General features: G+C 39.9%; 1 protein-coding gene across 1 annotated transcript in view; it reads left to right on the forward strand.

The window, feature by feature from the left end:
* Nucleotides 1-20,589: 20,589 nt before the first annotated feature.
* Nucleotides 20,590-23,248, forward strand: part of LOC104514782 (protein kinase C epsilon type) — a gene marked incomplete at both ends in the record, with an annotated part of 28,952 nt that continues 26,293 nt past the window's right edge. Inside the window, one exon of the mRNA XM_010158549.1 lies at nucleotides 20,590-20,744. Coding sequence (XP_010156851.1) covers nucleotides 20,590-20,744 — 155 coding nt within the window. The remainder of the gene's footprint in view (nucleotides 20,745-23,248) is intronic.

Raw genomic sequence — 23,248 nt, forward strand, 5'->3', positions numbered from 1 at the left:
CAAAAAAAAGCAACTGCTTTGTAGTCAATCTTACAGATCTCTATCAAGTGTCATAAAAGTAGGTGTAATTGAATGACGTGCTACGAGAAAACATTGAAAACAACCGCGCGTGTCCTCAGAATGCTTATTTCCAGGTTATTCTTTCTGATCTTACTAGGTTTTATAATTTTTTAATGCACATTTTTTAATGTGCTAGGAGCAAAGGTGTTCTTTATTTTTTGGATTCATTGAGAATAAAAGGGTTTTAGGGCTTTGTTTTAAATTTTAAACATGTCACAAATAAGGTGTGATTGATGTATTACAGACTAGAAATTTTCTTGTTCTGCATCCCAGTCAGGAATCATGTCAATGTATTTTCTCTGTCTAGCTGGAGTAATAAAATAAGTTCTTTATCCTATCTAACAGTTTTGTTTCCAGTCCTCATCAGTCTAACAAGATTGCAACCGTTAGTGAAAAGAGAAAAAATATTTTTCTTGAACTTCACGAGATCTGTGTGCAATGTAAGACTGGAGACAGCCTTTATATTGTCCTACTAAACTTAGTATTTGTACATAAAACATACTATCTAGTACCAATACTATAGCAGTTTACTTGGTCAATGTCCAATACTGTTACACACGGTACATCAGCTTCATGGCTGGTCTAAGTAATCACAGATCCAGTGGGTTTTGGCTTGCTCGTACCAGTGAATAGGTCATTTTTTTATGAGAGATCATATTACCAAAAGCTTGCCAAGAACTTAATACCATGCTGAAGTTAGATTTGTAGAAGCTTACTACATCTTGTGACCTCAATTTACTTAAACTTACATGTTTTCTACTCTGGTAAGACATAAATAAACCAGCACTGGAACACTACACAAGCTGCAGAGAGCACAGTGCAATTCAGGACACTTCCATGGGCACCCCTTCCTGAAGGATAAGTGCCTTGTCCCTCCATAAGCCAAGAACTCTCTGGCAAATGTCCAGCGACTCGTCGTGTTGTGTTGGGAAAAAAAAAAACTTGGAAGAAACCAGTTCACTGTCCAGGATGTTAAATATTTTTTCAGTAAAACAAGACGGCATTTAAGCAAGGTAAAAGGGCTAAATTTTAAGCCTCACCAAGGAAAAGTGGTAAGGCTTGCCATGCTGGCTAATGCAGAATTTAGCAACTGAAGGGCAGAATGCTTGAACTAGGTCCAACCTGTCTCACCATATTTTAACTATCGTATCCTCTAGCTTCTGTATAATTAAAATTAAGTGGGTTTTGTTTGGGGTTTTTTTCATCATTTAACCACAGTAAGCATGAGTGGCATCTTCCTGGGTTTGGTTTTATTTCCATGGTGTAGTAGGATCTCATGTGTCGGACCCTGGGAGGCCCGAGGTCCCTGTTTTGCTCGCTATGAAGGGGCTGCCTTGGGGCCTTAGGAGGAGTAGGATGCAGTATAACATGCTCCTTCGGTCACCGTGTGGTGGATGGACCCTTAGTGACTGTTGCCAGGCTGCCGTTAGGACTTGCGGGGAAACCTTTGAGATTACACTTAGACTCTTCTTCTGGCAGGGTGGATTTAACTGAAGTTTGGTGGCTGGAGGAGTGTATCTGCTTTCAGTCAGCCGTGGAACATTGTATTTGGGTCAAAATTAATTACTTTGCATTTTTTTACAGTTTATTGATGCAGTCTTTGTGGAATTTAAAATTCAAAATGTTTAGTAAAAGCAATTGTTTTGTTACTGCTGTCTTGGTAGGAGTATGCTGTCTCACTTACAATTAAGGATAATATGAGAAGTGCAAAAGAGGCTGATGATTATGCTGGCTCTGATGCCTTGGTAAGTTGCATTAAAGTGGAGATTCACCCCAGTGCTGAACTGATTTCAAAACCGAAAAGCACTTGTAAGGTGACAAGACTAAAAAGGTTCCACAGTAGCAGAAAATACCTAAAGGGTGGGTGTCAGGAGGATGGGGCCAGGCTCTTCTCAGTGGTGTCCAGTGACAGGACTAGGGGCAATGGCCATAAACTGGAAAACAGAAGGTTCAGCCTGAACATGAGGAAATACTTCTTCACCTTGAGGGTGACAGAGCACTGGAACAGGCTGCCCAGAGAGGTGGTGGAGTCTCCTTCCCTGGAGACTTTCAAAAGCCGCCTGGACTTGTTCCTGTGTGACCTACTCTAGGGGATCCTGCTCTGGCAGTTGGACTCTGTGATCTCTAGAGGGCCCTTCCAACCCCTACCACTCTGTGGATCTGTGTAAATGCTAGCTAGGCAGTACACAAAAATGGTGCTTTAAATGACACTTAGGGAAAGGAATTACTGCCCTGGGTGGAGGGACTTTCCTCATTCTTACAGCAGCTTTGCCATAAAAGATGTCTTATGAGTGAACTTGACAGGCTGAAGATCTTCCCTTCTGCTGCGCTCTTGAAGTAGTTTTAAAATCTCTTTGTATCCTGTAGAATTTTGACACTAACACAGCATACAAACCTCTGCACATGCCCTCAGAAAATGCACGTCACTGAGTGCAGTCTGCACACTTGCTCACAGGCTGACTTCAGGCTTGTAAGAACTAGATCTGAATGGTTTGACCAGAAAACGCTTTGAAGCTAGCAAACCAATATAATCCTAAAAAATAATCTATTCAATACTGATAAAGGTTATTTTCTAGCAAAGTAAATAATTTTGCAGTAGGGTAATAAATAAGGTAGATAAAAATTATACAGAAAGCTAGAAGTTTTCTTTCTTGCTCTGGCATCGTGTTTTTATTTTACTTCCTGAACTACAGCAGCTGAAATAATTTTATTGTTTTATTACTTCTCACTGCAGACATAGAAACATGTTTTGGTTGGCTTCAAAGTTAGAATGAGAAAAAAAAAAGCCCACCTGATGCGGGAATGGAAACATTTTTTTTTCTCAAAGGCATTTGAGGTTCTGTGAGTCAGTGTCAAGGTTATATTTTTTCCAGTGTACAATAAATAATACTAAAGACAGTCCCATGTCACAAAAGCAAAATGCATCTATTTTGAAAAATACTTAAAACCAAAAGTGGTTATGCATTTTTGTGAAATTACTTCAGAATATTCCTCTATCATATTCAGTTCCAAGTTTTCTCTTAGGCGGATAATCTTGTACAGCCATGCTGTTCCAGTACATCATATGAATCTGCATAAAACTCCACTTGCCATAAATACCTGTACTTTGTAAAACCAGGTTTTGTTTGGGTTTTTTTCTGTTGTGCGTGTAATCTTTTTTTTAATCTGCAGCTTGAAATCAATCTATTTATGTTGTTGTACATCTCTTGCTTTGTTTCTAGTATTTTAGTGTGATCAGAAAATACGTACAGATAAAAGACCTATTCAAATTGACCTTTCAATCGATGCAGAGTCTGTAGATCCATCTGACTGGAGGCTTGGAATGATAATAAGCTTTATTCATAACATGATACTCTAAAGGAGATTATTATTTTTTTAATAACCCACTACATTCTTGAAACCACAGGCTTTTAATGAAAGCTTGTGGTTGATCAATGGAATTTTTTGGCTATATTTTTACATTTGATCTGCATTGTTGCACATTAGCAGAAGTCACAATTAATTGACAGATGCAGAGGAAAAGGCTTTGAAATTCTTTTTCAGAATTGGAAGGATTGGTACGCACAAGTTATGTGGCTCCTGTTCGCTCGGGTTTTTTTAAACAATTTGTGTTTAAATATTTGCATATGTTATTCACAGAACCATAGAATGGTTAGGGTTGGAAGGGACCTTAAAGATCATCTAGTTCCACCCCCCCTGCCATGGGCAGGGACACCTTCCACCAGACCAGGTTGCTCAAAGCCTCATCCAGCCTGGCCTTGAACACTCCCAGGGATGGGGCATCCACACCTTCTCTGGGCAACCTGTTCCAGTGCCTCACCACCCTCTCCATGAAGAATTTCTTCCTGATATCTAATCTAAACCTCCCCACTTTCAATTTAAACCCGTTACCCCTTGTCCTGTCACTACAGCCCCTTGTAAAAAGTCCCCCCCAGCTTCCTTGTAGCCCCTTCAGGTACTGGAAGGTGCTGTAAGGTCTCCCCGGAGCCTTCTCTTCTCCAGGCTGAACAAGCCCAACTCTCTCAGCCTGTCCCCATAGCAGAGGTGCTCCAGCCCTCTGAGCATCTTAGTGTCCCGTCTCCGGACTCGCTCCAACCGGTCCATGTCCTTCTGATGTTGAGGGCTCCACAGCTGGACGCAGCACTCCAGGTGGGGTCTCACAAGAGCAGAGTAGAGGGGCAGAATCCCCTCCCTCGACCTGCTGGCCACACTTCTGATACAGCCCAGGATACGGTTGGCTTTCTGGGCTGCCAGTGCATATGGCTGGGTCATGTTGAGCTTCCCATCAACCAACACCCTCAAGTCCTTCCCCTCAGGGCTGCTATCGAGCAATTGTACACCCAGCCTGTAGTAATGTTAGTTCATGAATCCTAAATAAAAAATTTTCAGAGCCGAATATGAACTGAAGTCTAAAACAATGTAATCTGCAGTCTCTTTTCCGAAGTAAAGTGGAAATAAACACGACCTTTACAGTTTATGCTATCATTCTTCTTTCAGCCTGCTGCAGTCATAATTTCAGTCTTTCTCCTGATGATGCCAGTATCACCTCCTTCACTGTTCCTTTGAAGTAATTAGTACAATAAATTTTTCTGACAGTAATGAAATACTGATTTGTTAAGGATCTGTCAGATTAAATCGCTGTACTCCTATATCAAGTTCTTCTTATACCAATTCCTCTAATCCTAAAGAAGTTCTGTCAAGAAAAATCTTCTTGCCTTATTTTCTCTAGATGTGGTGCCTCACTGCCTTCTGCCTTCACCTGCATTTCCTCAGCTACTTCTTGCAGATATTAATATTTCTTTTGCTACACATAGTCACCTTTTTCAAATGAAAAGTCCCAGGTGATGAATGTTCTTACAAATAGTCTTTTCTTCAGCAGCATACATCGGACTACCTTACAAGCATTCCTGAGTTTCGGGTTGAACTAGGAATGATGCTATCAGTATTATTTTACATGTGTAGAAATGGAACATAGAAGGAGTCAAAACATTGTTTAAGTTATTTTTTCTGTTTCCATTGTGGGATCACACACTCACTTGCTCTGGGAATCGGGGGACATTTGTCCTCATAGGTGGTCCGGGTCAGATATATATTTATATCGGTGTTTGTGCATGACACAATAGAATGGGTGGCAGCAGTACAGGATTTAGGTTGAACCATTCATACTGTGCCACTGTCCTGAGTGGTAATACCTCGTTTTCTGTCATTCATCTTGAGGCCCTTATTCTGAGTAAAAGAGATGTTTCAGTGCTCTGTGCAGTGGACTTGACACTCTAGGAGTCCTGAACACCTTATTTATTGCAAGTTGGAGTTGGTGTGAACTTGAGTTTACGTTAGCCAATCATTTCTTTAAGATGAATAAATAAAAAGTAGGTTTGAGGGTATTTTAATTCAAAGATGTATGGGAATTTTTGAGTAAGGTTTGTTTGCAGACTTCATGAACCATGGCCAGGTCTTCGTTTCTCAGTTTAATTCATTCCTTCTGTTTGGTAGCTTTATCTGCCTGTAATGGCACCAGATGGCTGAAAACTTTGTGGTGGTAAAATACCAAGAATCTAGTGTAAATTGAATGTTTCCACCTTGTAATTTCTTCCTCTTATGCTTTGAAGTACGTTGCATTTTCTCTTTAACCTGGAATTAAATTCTCTGATCCATTTTGTCATCTCTTGAAGTATTTTTCAGAAATATCTTTCCTTCTAGATTTACAGAAAAGTGGTAAAACTTAAGGTATTTCAGTAACTGTCAAAATAGGAACTTTACTGTATTCATGCACATATGCATTCCTTTTTCAGTTTATCTTATAGTGCAACATGTTCTGCAAATTCCTGATATACACATCTTTCTTTTTTATGGGCATTCTGCAGAGAAGTAAACTGCCAGGCTATTCTGTAATCATCTTTGATGCTGCAATAAATGCTGTGTTCTTTAAAGTTTTTTAACCTTTAACCAGCTAAAGAACAAATCAAAGAAGCAGATTTCTAGATATTTTAGAAAGGCTATAGATACAGTAGATTAGTTGAAGTCTGTGTTTGCTGTGTATCAAAACACTTTCCCTCCATGGGAAGATAGAAATTCATTGAGCAGCTAGCAGACAAACTGAACTCAATTTAGGGACCTCATCAATAAAGGAAATGTATATTGAAAATGTGCCATTATTTCCACCTACAAGCATGTATTTACAGGACTAATGTTATAAATTAGCCATGCTTCAGTATGCACTGAAGATGCCCAGCGAATATATACAGCCTGAAGCCTCCGTATGTATGCTGCTCCAAGCATCAAGTGCAAATCTGATCTCACAAAAGCTTTGCCCAAGTCAGAGGTCAGTAATTCTTGGTAGTGTCCTCATGACATCACTTGATGTGTGTGTCCCTGCTCTGTTGCTTCAGGGGAAACTTGCTGATCCAGTTTTAAAGCCTACTCACATTTTACTGTGTCTTAGGGTGAGTTCAGCCTTACTCAGTGCTGAGCCAAGTCCTCACCTGTAACCTGTAAGGCACTTGCCATCTCCATAGTAAGCCAAGGCATCTCTCCCTCCTCTTTCTTTCCCCTAGTGATTAAGTCATACAGGGGACAACCTGGGCTTCAGACAGAAAATCATCCCATACCTGAAATTCCTGGGGATCTCATTGTACAAACATTAACTGCCTTCCTCTGTGGGTCTAACGTTAATCACCATTGGTTCAAATTTGTTCGTACCTTTGGAAATAGATGTGCATTATCTGTCAGCGAGAGTAAGGGCCTGCCCGAGCACCAGGCACTGAGAGTGACCCAGTGCAGGTCACCGTCACCCATCAGCACAGACCCGTGGGGTCTGAATGCGATGGGCAAAGCTGCTGCTGGGAAGGGCATCCATCAACAACACCCAACATGGCAAGGGGATAAACCAGGTCCAGGGTCCATCTGGGAGCCTGGGCCAGAGGTGCATACCTACAGCCCTGGGCTGGACTGAAATGGGGCCTGTAAGTGCCCTCAGGGTCCTGAGGCTATCACTAGCAATTTTATTGTTGCAAGGAGGGTTAAATGCTAAATTTGGGGCTACAGAGGAGGGCATTGCTCAGCTCAGCAGAAAGTCCTGTACTGAGATAGTTTGGAATAACCCTCCTCACCCTGTGTCAGTTCATGCAGTAGCTCTGTATGTGTGTTGGCCTCTTGCCATTTGTTGAATAGGAGAATCTGTGCATATATTAGTTATTTTGAAGTAGACATATTTATTTGACTTGTTATTAATTGTATTAAATGTTACCTTTTTTAGTCTTTATTTATAGTTGTCATTTCATTCTCCCTTTTTGTTGTGGGTTTGTTGGGTTTTTTGCTGCATGAGAGCAAATCAAAGCATGAAACGGTGAGTTGGTGGGTGGAATAGTGGTGTGTACAAGAGACACAAGAGAGAGCATATGAAGGTTAAGTTTCCCTCTCTGGCAGCTGCTCTCCAGCAGAGCAGGTTATCTGGTTTCTGCTTAGCAACAGAGGCTGCACAGGGATTTGCTCAGAACATTGACCCTGGGCGGAAGCTCTGTCTGTAAGCTGCTCTCCATACTGACCTCCATCTCCCCATGACAAGCAAATTTTGATGTTGTCATGTTTCCACAGAGAGGTTTCAGGAAAAGCACTGAAAATCTTGAGAGACTATTACCTATTATCATCATGTAATGAAACAGTTAGGTTAGCTGTTACCAAGGTCAGCCCAGGAGTAGGAAAGGTAGTGTAAGAGGAGATGAAGAGAGGACACAATTTTGTGTTTGGCCTTGCATCAAGCATGAAATTAGCAACAGGTCTCGTAGTCTCTCCCTTACCACACAGCCTGATTCAGTGATAATTTTGGTTTGTCCCTTCTGAATGAAGAATACACTTCCCCAAGCGTAGATGACCATCTCTTCTTTCACTGCCGCAGTCAGCGCAATGAAGCTTGCTCGGTGGGATAGGCTGGGCACCTATGGAAAGTGAGGCATAACATGTGCCGTCCCTGGAGCTTTGCAAAGTGACGTTGTTGCTGAGGCTTCAACAGCGGCTCCAGCTCTCAGCCAAGGCTGCAGCTTGCATGGGCTAGGTAGCAGATACCCTGCGAGCACTTTTCCTGGTGTTGCTTTGACTGATAGTCTTGGTGTATCTCCCTGTACATCTGAACTCTACTCTTGGTATATACTGAGTCGCTGTGCAGAGAAGCTTTCAGCCTGTATTAAGAAGTACAGTATCAGTGGAAAGTTGGTCTGTCATTGTGTCTTCTTAGGGTATTTTATTACAGCTAATAATAGTATAGATTCGAGCTCAACATATTTTTTTTTTATACATGCAGCCTGAAGGACTGAGTTTGAATTGGAGGAAATGAGCATCAGCATGTTCATGTGCCTGTCGCTGTTAGAGCCCTATGAATTAATATCTGTAAGAAAAGAGGGGTCCTGAAGGAAAAGCTGTAATTAGATATTTCTGATGGAAATGTTTCCTAAGTTACTTAAGAGAAGCAACACACCTATTTTCACTGCCATAATTCTTTTGTTCTGGCTCATCCAAGTTCCCAAAAAGAGAGTCGCTTTGGTAAAGGCTGCAAAATAATACTATGCTAGTTTTCTTTCATGTGAGTGGATACACAGTTACTCATGTTAATGTCTCATTTTAAGGGACTTGAAATCCTCAGCAAGGTTTTGTAAGTACAAATGCAACTATTTTGTACTATTCAGAACATCATGTTCAAGTAAACTGTAGACTTTAAGTTATTTCTGGCATCCAGGGCATAGTTTGTGAACTGATATGACAGTATCTCATAAATTTTCCATCTGGATGATCACAGTGCAGTAGAAGTTTCTTGTTGTGTTGTCAAGCTAGAACCAACTGTTGTCACTGGCTGACCTTTGTTTTTAAGTACGTGGGAACATTACTGAAACACTTCACATAATAGAGAAGAGCTGTTCCTCTGGTAGTGAATATCTTTATGTTGCCAAAGACTTCATTCATCTGCTTCTTCTGAATGGAGCACAGGATTCCCTGTCCTCTCCCACTGCAAACGTTCTAAAAGTATAAATGAGCCAATTTCTTACCACTTAATCTCACAGAATGCCCTGTAGGAGTCAGTGGCCTGGTCTAATGAACAAAAGTTAGAAAATCAAGTCCAAAAACAAGGCCAGAGAATGTTTTATTGTGCTCTGACTTGTGTAAAATTGCTGAATACAAAATACTGTGTGCGGCTAGGGGCATCAGTGAATAAACTTGGTTTTTTTTTTTTTTCCTTAGTGCAAAATGATTGAGTTGCTTATAGGAGTAAGAAAGTATGAAGAACATGCAAAGGAGCGCTCTGATGGGAACGTTAGTTTTGAACAACTTATTGATCAATGTAAGGGAGATGCTAGCTAGCTAGACACTGAAAATCATCAGCTCCAAAGAATAAGCTTGTACTGAGAAATTGGTAAAAGCCCCCTATTTAATGCTCATACTTTGTTTCCTGAGTTTTATTTGCTGATTCTTCTTCACAAAAAGAAATTAGCTGTGAGGGAAGCACCAGTCTTTTCACCCACCCCCTCTTTTTTGCTTAGGCAAAAATAACAGTTTAAAAGTAGCAAAGAATATCTGGTAGCAAATGTTTCTGTAACACATAGAGCATCATAAATGAAATATCTAGGCTGCACAGCTTTCCAGAGCTCATTCCCACGTTACAGGGGAAGAAGTTTGAAAGCTTTTGGAGAATGCTGGTGTACTTCTTTCTTAATAAGTGCACTAATGTTCAAGCTTATACTAGGCAAGTTAACTTACAATACAACATATCGAATGTTTGAATAGCTCTTTGCACCCTTCTGCATAATCTTCTTTCCTTCTACAGCGTCTAGTACTCTGTTCAGGGGCAAATACAATTTTGAGCTGGAAGAAGGGGCAGATTTTCCAGTGCCAAATTCTTTAATGCAAGACATCTCTCCTTTCACAGGCGGGGGCAATGGCAAAAATTTGTTGTTGGGTGGGGTGAGAGGTAAGCTCTCTACATCTGTGCCTTCTTTTCTTACACAGGTTTTAGCTTTTTGGTAATTATTCCAGGTGAAATTCTTATCCTGAAAATGTAAACAGTTAGTGAAATTTAAATATAAAATACCCTCATGTATTTCTTCTGAAGTGCCCATTTTAGTTCAGTATGCCTGGTCCTGATGTATGTGCCTGGAAATCATATCTCACCAGTCTGGGTAATTTTTATGTAAGAACTCAGTGGTAAAGATATTGTAGTTTCCTCCTGGATCACGACTGACAGTTTCCTAGATCTGAGAAGACAACTTCTGCTTTTCAGTCAGTTAATTGTATCCCTAGAAACAAAAAGCACTGTTGCAATATATCATGACTGTGATATAAAGACTTGTCCACTCAGCTAATTACTTCTGGTTGTTTTTTTTCAGCAATAATGGATAATTTCTCAGAAAGTGGTTGCCGGATGAGTATTTTGTCCCATCATTTACATTATCTTCCTTAACTGGGTTCCTTTTCCTTCTGATACCAGTGCTGCTGGACCAGCTGGCTGCATTCCCCAGAGTGTTCTCTATGAGTTGTGTAGCATCTGATGCATTTCCCTGTGTGCACAAAGACGTAAACTAAATGCCCAGACAGCATAAGAAAACAGGAACTGTAAAGACAAGAAAGGTTCCAGCACCAGCCTAGGGGCAGCGGAGACACCCAGGACATGTGCCATCTCCCTCTAAGCTGCTTGGTAGAATATAAACAGGGTAAACGTTGTTCTTAGAAGTTCTGAAGTGCCTTCAAAAACTACATAGTTAGTTCTAATTGGAAGACAGTGTTTATATTTTTTCCTATAAGAACAGAACAAAGGAATATTAATAGCTGCCTGCACATTGTAACATTTTCTGCATAATGACATTTTGCAGACTTGATATAATTTTCTGCCATGTGCATCAGGCCATTAAATGAGAGGCCTTTAAAATTATCTCACCAGAACAGTCCTTTTTTCCAAACAACACCAAAAGAAGATGAGATCAAAGAATTTCATAAAAGGGCTTTTCACAGCTTATCTGTCATCAAATGAAGGTATTAGGGAAATGGCCTGAGAAGCTTTTCCTACTTGATACCCCTTTTGAAGTGACTAGAACTACAGAACATGCCATTTCTGCAGAGGATTCCGGTTGTGTTTCTCCCTTATATGAGAGGAAGGGCACAAAGAGAGCATTACACCAGCCAGCAACTTCTGCTCTCGGCGTCTCTGCTCTCAGGATTTCCTTGGGCTTTCAGGGAGCAGGCAGGAATCAGGGTTGCTGCTCCAGGGACCAGCAGTCCTTCCCTGAGCTCAATGTGGAGCTCTTGGCTACCAGCACTGCAGCTTGGGGCAGAGACTAAAAGATTTGCATCAGCTCCTAGAAAAGCCAGTGACAACAGAATACATCTGTCTCCAGGAAGCTGTGGGGTTAAAGATTTTCCCAAATTTTGAACTCTTACTGTTTCTATTCATTTCCAAGGTTAGATGATAGGGGATCAAGCTGATGAAATGGTGATGCGTAGGATTTGTTCCACATCTTCATTGCATGCCCTCAGCTAACAAATTCCACATATTGCAGCATTAAAAATTTAATCCTGACCTAAACCCCATGTGAGCTAAAGAGGGTCTCACCACTAGGCCCTGTAGATACTGTGTCAGGACATTAGATATTATATTACAGGTGTCAGAAAACATTCACATACTCGGAAGGCGTATTGTCCTTTAGTGACTGAGAATAACAAAAAATAAAGGTGTAATTCCTCTTTAAAGTGAGAAGAAACTAAAAAATGAAAATGTTTGCACTCATAATATTTTAGGGTCTTGATATGAAATTTTTGTCTATTCAAGAAACTGAAGTAGCGCTAGCATTTCATGTCGTATTCTCAGTGAGTACAACGACAACCCGGAGAGCAGGCTGACAACTCTCCACCTGCTGTTTCTCTGCTACATTGAATTAGTCTAAACTTTATCTTTTTTAAAAGCAGGGTTAATGAAATTTTGAACCACATTTGCTTTTTATTTGCCCTAGTATCAGCCTGATACACTAACTAATCCAGTGCATAGTAAATTCAATCCAGATAGTAATCTGGCAAATTCATTGTCTGAAAAACCAGTAGGAAGACTGTTCAAACATCGGGTGTTTGTAAATTACACGAGAAGAAGCTCTGCTAAGGGACATAACTTTCATTTGGTAATCTGATTTGTAAGATTGTTAGGTGCAGATTCTAGGGTATAGATTTTATTCAAATTTATACTTTATCATATTTTAAAATGCATGTTGACAGAGGAAGACCTGTACATTTCAAAAGTATTGTTAAAGTCAAGAGATTTTGCTGGCCACAGTAATGTGGGATTCGATTCTTTGAACAATTGAAATGATCAATTTTCTAGAAGTATTGGTTCTAAGGGGATAACCAAATGGAGCATTTTTTCACTCTATATGAATTTGGGACAGTCTGGCTTCTCTTTATTTTTGGACAGTTTTAGAGTACTGTTGTATCTGTCTTTGGAAAAATCATTAAGAAAAACTTCCTGCTTGAATACCAGTCCAGGTAAAACCTGATCATCCCTTGACATTTTTTCAAAAGAATAGGTGATGCCCACGAGGTCCTGGCTAGTGTTTCCTGCTGTGGATCCTAAGCCGTAATTTCCATAGCGCTGTGACCTAATGCTGACACATATTTAGTCCCCCACCCCTGAGTGAGCCAGTTTATGTACATACACTAGCCATATTTTCCTTGTTGAACAGTACTGCGGGATGCATTAGGGGCATGAAAAACATATTTAAACCCCCATTCTTTTCCACCATCAATTGGTATTCCACAGGGAGGCAACATAAAACTCCCATGACAACAGGGACATACCAGATCTGCGTTATGAAGGTTAGAGATCTCAATCATCTTGCTTAAAACCCCTTTTCCAGTGACACACATTATAGATGAGTAAATGCTACAGTGCAAATCTCTACAGTAACACACTGTAAAGGTTCTGAGACCCTCCGTGCTGATTCTTTAAGCACTGTTTGGAAACTAACTCTATTCGACGTATAGCTTTTTCTGTCCCTTCACATGGTAAGGCAGGGTAGAGAGGGTTTTTTGAGAATTATTCCAGTGTCTCAAGGAGAGCCAGCTATTCTTGAAACCATTTTCAAGATTTCAGAAGTGTGTTTTGTCCCACAGGTTCTCAGTTGACATAATGTCTGGGTTCTCTGCAAAGAATATAGAAATATTTTGAGATTGGTTTTGTAAAATCCAGACAAATCAGTAACGAGTTGTTTGTATGAGGAACAGAGGTGGGAAGCATTGAAGTGTTTCTCTGATGGTGGTGCAGCACAGCTAGGAATTAGTATTTTGGGTAAGGTAAGCACAAGTAATGTGAATGATTTGCAGCAGTGAAGAGAGTTCCCAGTGGTATTTTCTGTAACAACTGAAAGAGACTGCCAGTGAAGGTCAAGGAATACTTGCCAGTGGTGATTTTTAAGAGCCTATCAGATAAATTTTAGTAACTCATGCAGTTTTCTAGCCTGCAAGGCAGAATATTTTCAAGGAATACTCTTCACTACTGGCTTCTGATGATGAGGAGGAGACTGAGAAGAGAGCAGAGTATTTCTGGCCCAGCAGGAGACCACGCTACAGTGCAGCACAGACGAACCCACCTGCCCTCCAGCAGACCAGACTAGCCGAGATTTCTGCTTCCTAGGTCTTCGTGGGCCAAATGGAGTGCACTGTGCGGGGTGCTCGGGTTTGCAGTTAGATGGCTGTCTCACAGTGCCCAGACACTGCCTTGTGGAATTGGAAAGGTTAGTTCCCCTTGGCTTAGGCACAGCTGATCCTGCCTGTCAGCTGTGGGATAAGCTGGATGACCTTGCAAGACTTTTTTATCCAATTTTGCGTGGTTCTCTGACTCTCTCCGGTCTGTGTCTTAACTTTGAGGTCATTCCTTCTTCCAAGGGCAAAAAAATGGATTTGAAAGTGAATGCTGGGCAAAGCTGAGTAAAACTGAGTAATAAGTCCCATGCTATAATTGTATTCACCAGCTTGAGAGAAATTTGAAGCGTCTGGTTGACCAAAAACATTCCCTAATACAAAATCTGAATGCGTGCTTTTTTTTAAGTTGAAGATGCAAATATCCCGTGTGAAATTTAAGATAGCAGTTTCTATGTACAGGGCCTTTATTCCAAGAAATGTGGGATTCATAGAAATTGTTCCCTTCTTATTTGGAACTCCATGAAAGCACTGGTACAAAACAGGAAAAACAACACAATTAGCCCTGAGTATAAACACTGAAATCAGAGGCAGATAACACGTCGTGGTGTCCTGCAGAAGATTGTTACTGTAAATGTCAAAAAGGAATCAGCTGAAGAGGAGAGAGCCTTTTGTTGTTTCCTTTAGTGTTGCACCTGGGTTTTCTCTTGTTTTTCTATCTGTCCTCCCTAATGCTGGGGTTGTGGCTGACGAATCTGCCATACTTGCTCAGGGTGTTGAAGGTTTGCATATGTTTTTGTGTACAGTGTGCCTGTGCAACTTCCATCAGAAGCAGGAAATGTTTATTCAAGTTCTGATGGGTGGGACAGTTGCTGTAGTTTAGGTAATTTTAAACAAACTGTTTGAGCATCCTGTTTAAATAGAGTTAAGTAATCACAGTTTTGTACTAGTTGGAAAAGAATTCCATACATGCATGATATGAATAAAATATCATCTTACAGAGCATACCAAGGTGATACATATTTCTGACTTCTTGTGCAATGAAAGTTTTATCTTTGACTTTTGTTTTGCAATGTTTAATGGCTAAGCATACTCCTTTATGTAACAGTACTCTACTAGAATATGAACTATGGTGCATTTAAATTTGCAAGTATTTAACACATGTATTAGTTTCCTTGGTATTTTCAATAGCTTCTGGAGAAATCTAGTTCAAATACAACTTTCTGAAACTGAGAGGAAAAAAAAGTGCATTCACACAAAGAACTTACCTTAAGGAACTAGTGGGAATCAGGAAGAATTTATTCACAGCCAATTGTATGAAGACACAAATGGTGGAAAAAATGGTAGTTGGAGTAGGCTGGTAAGAACTATCAGTTGTGAATTTTACTTGAGGAGTCCATGTTTGATGTCTTTCCTGAAGTCTTTGGTTTTAAATGTTGTAAGGGTTGAACTGGAAGACAAAAAACAGTAGTGAAAAGATTTGTTCTCAGGCTTGTAGCATGAAAGCACGTCTCAGATTTGAAACTGGGAGGCAGATGGCATGATTTATTTTTGTTTTGTAATATTTCAGTAATGAGGTTGTGCTGCACTTCATTTTGGGTTCCCCAGCTGGTAGGACTCCTTTAAAAGAAAAAGAGAAAGAAAGAAAAAAGGTTGTATTCTTCAGATTGCAGTGATAATTGTACTTGGCCTTATGTCTATCAATGGATTGTCTTCAGCTGCAATTTAATGTTAATGAGATTTTAATTGGAAAACAAACAAAGGACAGCCAGGTTAATGACTGATAACAATTTTTTTAAGAAATCTTTTAAGGGCTACACAATAATTAATGTAAACAATACATCAAAGTCTTTCCATGTCAAAGCTTTCATACAGCATTTACGTAGAAGCTTGCTCCTCAACAATGGTATTATTCCACATCTAAACAACTAATAGACTGTGTAGTGTCATCTGTTAAATCAAAACTGATTGGCAAGATTACGTGGTTTTACTAGTAGGAAGGTCTTGGTCATTAATCACACCTCCACAGAAAGGAACTGGATTGAGTCTGTTATGTCCTGAGAGTTTATTACTGTTGGTGTTTCTGGAAATCACCCCCCCCATTTTCCCAATTAAAAAACATGTGCATTATTCCAAAAGAAACAAAAGGTAGAAGCTCTGTCCAGTGGAACTCAAAACATCTAAAACCAAGCAAATATAAACTGGTGGGGACTGCACATAGTATATAGGCTGATGTTAACAAAAAGTATATAAATAAAACCAAAAATCAATGGATGGTTTGGAAGAGGGAAGGTTATGGTAGTAGTCAGAATAAGAAGGATTAGTTAGGATTTACTGTAGAGCTAAAGGATGGCTATTTTGAATGTCAGGAAGGATGAAAAATGAAATTGGGGCACAACTGAAGGAGTGAAATGAGAGAGAAGGTGAAATCAGATTTCTGGTTTAAGTGACAAGTGTACTTCTCCAGATAAAGTCAGGGAACTAGAAGAGAGGTTGCCTTTTGAGTCCGGTTTTGAGGACACAAAACATGCAGGAGACACTCTAAATTAAGAGGTGAGACTGGAATAATAGAGATGTTAAGACAGGCAGTTATGCATTCCAGTATAGTAGTTAAATTTATGGGCAGAAAATACTATGGGAATACAGAGTGAAGTTGAACTTTTTGTGCCTTGACTTCTAGCCTGTTTATTTCATATCCACTTTGCATTTAAAATCCCTTAGCCATGCTCTCAGCTCTGTTTTTCTTGCCGTTTATTATTTTAAGTATTCTTATTCAACAATACCTTTTGAAAAATTCAAGGAAAAGCAGGTATGATTAACGGCTAAAATAAACCCTGCAAAAGAATCTAATTACTTCAGAAAACATATTGGCTTACCTTGCAGTACTTTTTTTGCTTTATAGATGCCAGGAGAGGCTTAATCTGTAATGTCTTTGTTTGTGATTTTGCCTTTTATTTCAGTTTATATAATTAAAGAGTTCCCAGACTGCTTTACATTTATTTTGTTCATCAAAACATACTTCTCAAGCGTTAAGAAAACGGACTCCAAAAGAAATGCAATCCAAACCAAACCCATTTGATTTTCTCTTGGAACACACTCAGTGATGAAGTCATACCTTGTTATCTCATTTTCAACTGAGTAAACGCTGTGTTGTTTCTTAATGTATAATTCTTTAGAGCTTTCATTTTATATTTTTCCACTTCCATATTTGAATATAACCTGGTGATACGTGTAGCAAGATGCATATAATCAGGCATAATGCAGTTATTTCACAATTACTGTTTGAGGGTGAAATCCTCTCTGCATTGAAGTCACAGAGGTCTCATTGGGTCACTCTGTGTGTGCTTACATTATGACAGAAAGGAAATTGAGGGTTAGGAACCTATGTTTTGATTATTAACTTTTTATGAAAGTTAGGGAAAAAAATTTAAACAGGAAAAATCAGAATAAGTGTGTCTGTTGCTGTTGAGATTATGGGAATGAGAAGAGAAGTGGAATCACCAATCTCAGCTCACACTCATAAAATATTCTCTTTTTTCATGCATCTTCTTTTCATGTAAATTTGAGTCCCAGCTGATCATGTCAGTGTCCTGACCAAAAAAAAAAGACCAGAGAGTGGTTTTAAGAAAGTTATTTTCATAGGGACTGAATAGATTTCATCAAAAAAGATGGTACCTTTTAATGTTGAAAGTCTGTTCTGCTGTGTATGTATATGTTTACCCCATTTTAGTTTGTGTATGTGTTTACCCCATGTTAGTGGGTGAGAATTAGTATTTTTCTTCACTCAAAACCAAACCCTTTCCCAGATTCAGTGTAAATGGAGAACAGACCTTTGAAACTATTTTTTTTTTCTGTGAATTCACATTCAGAAGCTGCAGTGTGCACCCAGGAAAGCAACTTGAAATATCAGTGTATAGCAGCAAAATGCAACAGCAGAGCAATTTCAATCACTGAGCTGTTAATTCTAGTTTAGTAGGTATACTTTTGAAGAGGTGGTAGACTAAGCTGCAGAATCTGCCAGAAATACTCCTCCAGATTGAGAATGGGATGTGCATAATAAGGAAGATGTGACAGAGGATAGGACAGCTAGCACTCTTCAGCTCTGCGACTGAACCAAATATAAAAAACCTTGAATTTTAACTAAACACAATTTCTGGTATTTACAGTCAGCAATTGAGGTGTCACGAAAAAAACATTGGTTCTGTTTGGATCACATCTAGATTATTTAATATAGATTATTTAATATAAAAATGATACAGTGTATATCCTGACATGGTAGGAAATGATCCTGAAATGGCCTGTACTTGTGATAGAGGTGCAGCAAAACGGTAGCAGTGTTGGGAATGAGTATGACTGCTTAGGGGAGTGTGAATTGCAGCTTCCTTTTCCTGGTTGTGCCCACTCACATCCACACTGTTGACTTTGGAAAGGTTAAAATAGCAGTGTAAGAAGGTTCAATTGCAACAAGCGTTAGGAGAGAGGTTCCTTTAGCCAAATGTTCACCAGAGACTCTCCAGCCTGCAGTCCAAATGGGTTTGCACTTGAAGCACTGAACTGTGTCGGTGTGAGATACTCTAAGGCAGCATGTTGCAAAGGAACGCTCGTACCGTAACTGCTCTTCGGAGGTACTCAGCCTGTAGCGCAGGGATGAGGAGCCTGGCAAAGGACAATGCCTGCATCTTCTTCTTAGGGATGTTGTAGCCTCTTACATTACATTACAGTACCAGCGTAGTTGTGCTTTTAACTGCCTTTACCACAAAACTGACTGCATTTGGTGTTGTCCTTAAGCTCTACCTCCTGAAATCGTAAGACCATCTGAGAGCTTTCAGATTTTCTTTTAATAGCAATGCTGTAATTCTCATTGCTTCCAGGGAGAAATCAAGAGAGGCGGCACAAGGAGCCATATTTTTTCTTCAAACAGGCGAAGAAGGTCATATTTAAAGCCTACACGAATGTCAAGAGATCTGCGCTGTGATTTTGGATGTTCCTTATCGGCAGTACTGAGCATTGCAAAAAGAACAAAGGCAGGGCTCTGAAGCCATGCTCTTTTGAGTGCATGGTACAGCCAGAAGCTTTGATGCTATTCTTCAGTAGGTTTTCCTTACTAGGGAATGGTAAGGAAACGGTTGGAAAATGTACTAAAGTTGTTAGCGATGTTTTACCAAGAATGCCAGCCCACCTGGATCCTGAATTTGATCCAGTCTGGCAGTTCCTGTGTTCCCAAGATACAGGGGGAAAGGCACAAGGGTATTTTTCTGCATCCTCTTTTTCTAATCAGCAAAAAGTCAGCCAAACATTTCTAGCCTCCTCCAGGAAACATCCCTGATAAGTATAACATTTAGGCACTTAATGAGCAGAATTAATGCACACGCTTAAGTTTAAGGATATTTTTAAGTGCTATGTTTTGAATTTGAGCTGTAGAGTAGATGATTAAAGGCAAATAGCAAACATTTATGGATTTCTGGACTCTTATATATAAACTATGCAATCTGCAGGCTTGGATTCACTTGCAGGAGGTTAATTAACTTCCATCTTCTGTTGGTTTTTCTTGTCCAATGCAATGTTGCATCTTGTCTCCTTTTCTTCAACGCAGCACACCAGACCCCAGGAGCTAGAGCCGAACTGTAGTGTGACATGAAAGTTGGAGAGGGGCTCCCTTTGGTCCCTAAGTCCCATGCTTACACACCTGTGCATTGCGTGGCCAGAGAACGAGATGTTTGTGTCACATGAGCTAATGCAGAGCGAGGAGTATATGCTTAGCACTCCTCTCCACATCCCATGGGAACTGTCCTCCACCTCTGTCTGACCTCACATGCATATAGATATTTTACAGAAAGGAAATAACTCATGAGAAGTAGGCTGAGAAACCAAGGGTGAATGGGCAAAGAGTTGATGATTTAGGGCTGTTAGTACAAGTTAAAGAAAAATGTGACAATTTCTAAGAAACACTTACAAAAAAGAGGATCTGAACTGCAAGTGAATGTGTGTAATTTCTTTGTTTACGCCTTGATCTGCACTGCCAGTTTAGATCATGAGTGGTTCAAGACGCCAAGCGCACATTTCGTTTACTGGTGTTCTCAGCTCTATTTCACCGAGTGCATAACTTTGGGGATATTTTTCTGAAGCACACCTAAATGGGGTGATTGCCTCAGAATCTCAATGGCTGTTCTCAAGTAACGTTAATTTCTAGTTCTCCATCATGAAAATAGGCTTGAAAACTTGAACTTCGAAGTGATAAGCATCAGGAGAAAATAAAAAGAGCCAATATGTATTTTAATAATGTAATTATACTTCATTGTCTTAGGAGAGTTTGAGGCAATTCAAAAAGTCATATATAAGTGTTTGAAATTGGCAGCACTGGTTTCTATTGCTTAACGATTCTAATTCATCTTCACATAATTTGGGAAAGATGTTTTGCAGTCAAAGCAGCTGGTAAGGGATAAGAGAAGAAATAAGGAGCCTGACATTTGCCCAGCACCCTGTCAGTGGTTGATATAATTGACTTTCTCTCTTCATTGTTATGGCTAAATTTTAAACGAAACGACATCGTTTAAGTACCTCCGTTATTATACAAAATCGATTATGATTTCGTATGTATTTGTTGATGTGTGGAGATTTGTGTGTGCGTTGCTTCGCACTACATTTTGATTGTATTCCTTTTTTCTCACTTCTCAGTTTGAGAGTGATTTTTCTCATTTTCTTTAGTTTTGGGACATTTTGGTTACCAGCTTTTCCTTTTTCAGAATGATAGCGTTTCTTTCTTTCATTTCTTGACGCAAGTACTGCAGTCACCTAAAGTGTAGCTTCAAGCAGTCCTTTGTGTAACTAAAAGAAATTAGGCTAATAGCACTGTTTAATTAATTTCAGGACCGCCTCTTTTTCGTCATGGAGTATGTAAATGGAGGAGACCTAATGTTTCAAATCCAGCGCTCACGCAAATTTGACGAACCTCGATCCCGCTTTTATGCAGCAGAGGTCACATCAGCACTCATGTTTCTTCACCAACATGGCGTCATCTACAGGTACTTTTTTTGATCCAAAATAAAGTATTCTTGAGGCTTGGGGCTGGTTTTGGCTGAAATCCTCTGTCTCTTAGCAACCAGATTTAGATTAGTTGTTTGTTCCAATTTGCTTACATAGAACTTTTTTTGGCTGTTTATCATTGAGAATGTTAACATTTGAATAGCCTCTGCAGCAGCCGCCAGCTGTGTGTGCCAGTTTTGTATTATAGTCCAAATAAAGCGGTTTTGAAAAAGCTTGGCACAGTGAGACCCAGAGGTGACCTTTCTGCAGATCGGCGCAATCTCTTCGTTTTCCTCTCTGTGCCATAGATTTCCTCTCGGCTTCTAACTCCCTGCCACTTCCTGAGTTTGTTTGTCCTAGTTGTCTCCACTCTGATACAATCGGGATGGTCGTTTGCAATGCTTTACTTATGCCCCTTCCTCTTGACTGTTTGGGTGAAGGCTTAGTCACCAGCAGGAAGTGGCTCTTTGCAGACAATTTTAATTTGCTTGCAAGTGCCCCGCATCTATTTGAACCTCTCCTGCAACACCACCCCCCTCGCCTTCCCATCTCTAATCTTTGTCACCCATGCACACACGCACAAAAGTGCATATTGTTGCATTGTGGTGAAGAATGCATTTAGGGATAGGCTTTTATTATTAAAAGTAAGGAATCACTTTGAAAATTTTCATGCTGATGTCAGTGTGTTTATTACGGCCTTTATCTTGTCATTTCACCCTTCCTCTGTCTTTTTATTTGTTTTTAGCAGCCTGTCATTGCATGTGATAAATTTGGGCTTCAAGCAGGGTGCTTTACAGGTTTTGTGATACAGGTCTATCCTGTCTGCTAAAAGCTCTGAGTTCTATGGCTCCTCCTGAGTTTTGATACTGTCACCCTCTTTCAGGTCACCGGTTTTGATTTGGGTAGTCATCTCAGGGACAGTCAGTCTCAAATACCTTGAGCAGAAACATCAAGATGAGGATGTGGAATTTTTCACATCCCTGGATTCATATTAAGGCTGCCCTCGAGAGTACTACAAATTGAAAGAAGTGATTTTAAAATGTTTAGTAACCAGGACTGAGTGGTAACTTCCATCAAAGGCCATTGGCTTTTCCACCAACTGGGATTCAAAGGGAAACTTCTCAAAGGAGGAGTCTCCTTTCCAGAGACATCCCAAACAGCAGGACATTGTGTCTTCTGTGGAAAATAAATCTCTGTAAAAGTGGTCTTTCAGTCCAAAATTCAGTTTCCTTCAGAAAACTTTCTTGCTAGCTGCAGCTCTGAATCTCCATCTTTATTGACACCGGTATGATGTTTGCATGCTGGTTGGACTTTCAGCCCTCCCACTTTGCATAGATTTGTTTCCAAATGCTGAATATCCAATGCATTTCTTTCCTTTGCTGCCCCATCACATTAACTCTCCGTTGTTTGCATTTATTTCCAAAGCTATTTATTTGTACTGTTAGATAGGAGAATGTGGCAGCTTCAGAATTTGTAAGTATCCATTGTAAGGGAAACAGACAAGACTGGTACTTTAAAAAGTGGAGTGTTTTAAGGGTTTGTTTCCATAAAAAGACTTGAGCTAATTTCCTCTTCCGGAAAACTTGACATTAGACACTTAGTAATTAGCAGTTAGTTTAGTGATGTCTGTGAACCAGACAGAAAGAATTGGTGAAATTACCTTCCCTTTTCTTTATATGAGTGTGCATTCATTCTCCCTCTTCCCTCCCTACTCCCATGCTTTGACACACACCCTCCTCTCTCTCCTCTCTTTCTTTTCTCCCTCTTTTCCCTTGTCTTATATTGTAGCTTCTGCTGTCTGTTGGCTCCTAGCTGCACTGAATCACTTCATGTGCCTGTGTTCTTTCTATGAGTTTTTATTATCAGAATGTTTCAATCCCAAGAGAAATGTCATTCTAATGAGAAAATGCTTTGCAATTTAAATTCTACAAGATACTCTCAACTTCTGATTCAGAGACTATGCTGACATATCTTTGGCACTAAAATTGTAAATGTCACGTTACGTTGGATGTATTATCAGAAGAGGCAAAAGAAAAGAAATAACATGAGTTGTAGGATGAATACAGAAACTAAAAAAAACAACAGGAAGAACATTAGGACCAGATTTAGTTGTATTCTGCTTTGACACAGGCTTTTGGATCTGGACATAGTTATGTCCATAAGAATAATTCATTTTCCCAACTGGGGGTTACTAGAAGCTTCAACACTCATAATATGTGTAGCCCAGTATCTCTTTAAAATACAAGTTGAAGGGAGAAGTTAGAGATTGTTAAAAAGAACCGTAAGAAAATGTCACCATTCATTCACAGTGTGCCAGGCCCTGGGAGAATGTGTTTGTTGGTGTCAAGCGTATGTTAGGCTAGCTGGCTTTCACAGAGCAGTTTCAGCCTGATTATTCCATACCTCACTGCATCATTTATTACAGTGTTAAAAATGCATTGGGATCAAGTCACTCCTTTACATCTCCAGAGGTCTTATTAGCTGGCAAACAAGGAAGGGGGGG

This window comes from Eurypyga helias, unplaced genomic scaffold (assembly GCF_000690775.1).
Source record: "Eurypyga helias isolate BGI_N326 unplaced genomic scaffold, ASM69077v1 scaffold34239, whole genome shotgun sequence".
Lineage (NCBI taxonomy): Eukaryota > Metazoa > Chordata > Aves > Eurypygiformes > Eurypygidae > Eurypyga > Eurypyga helias.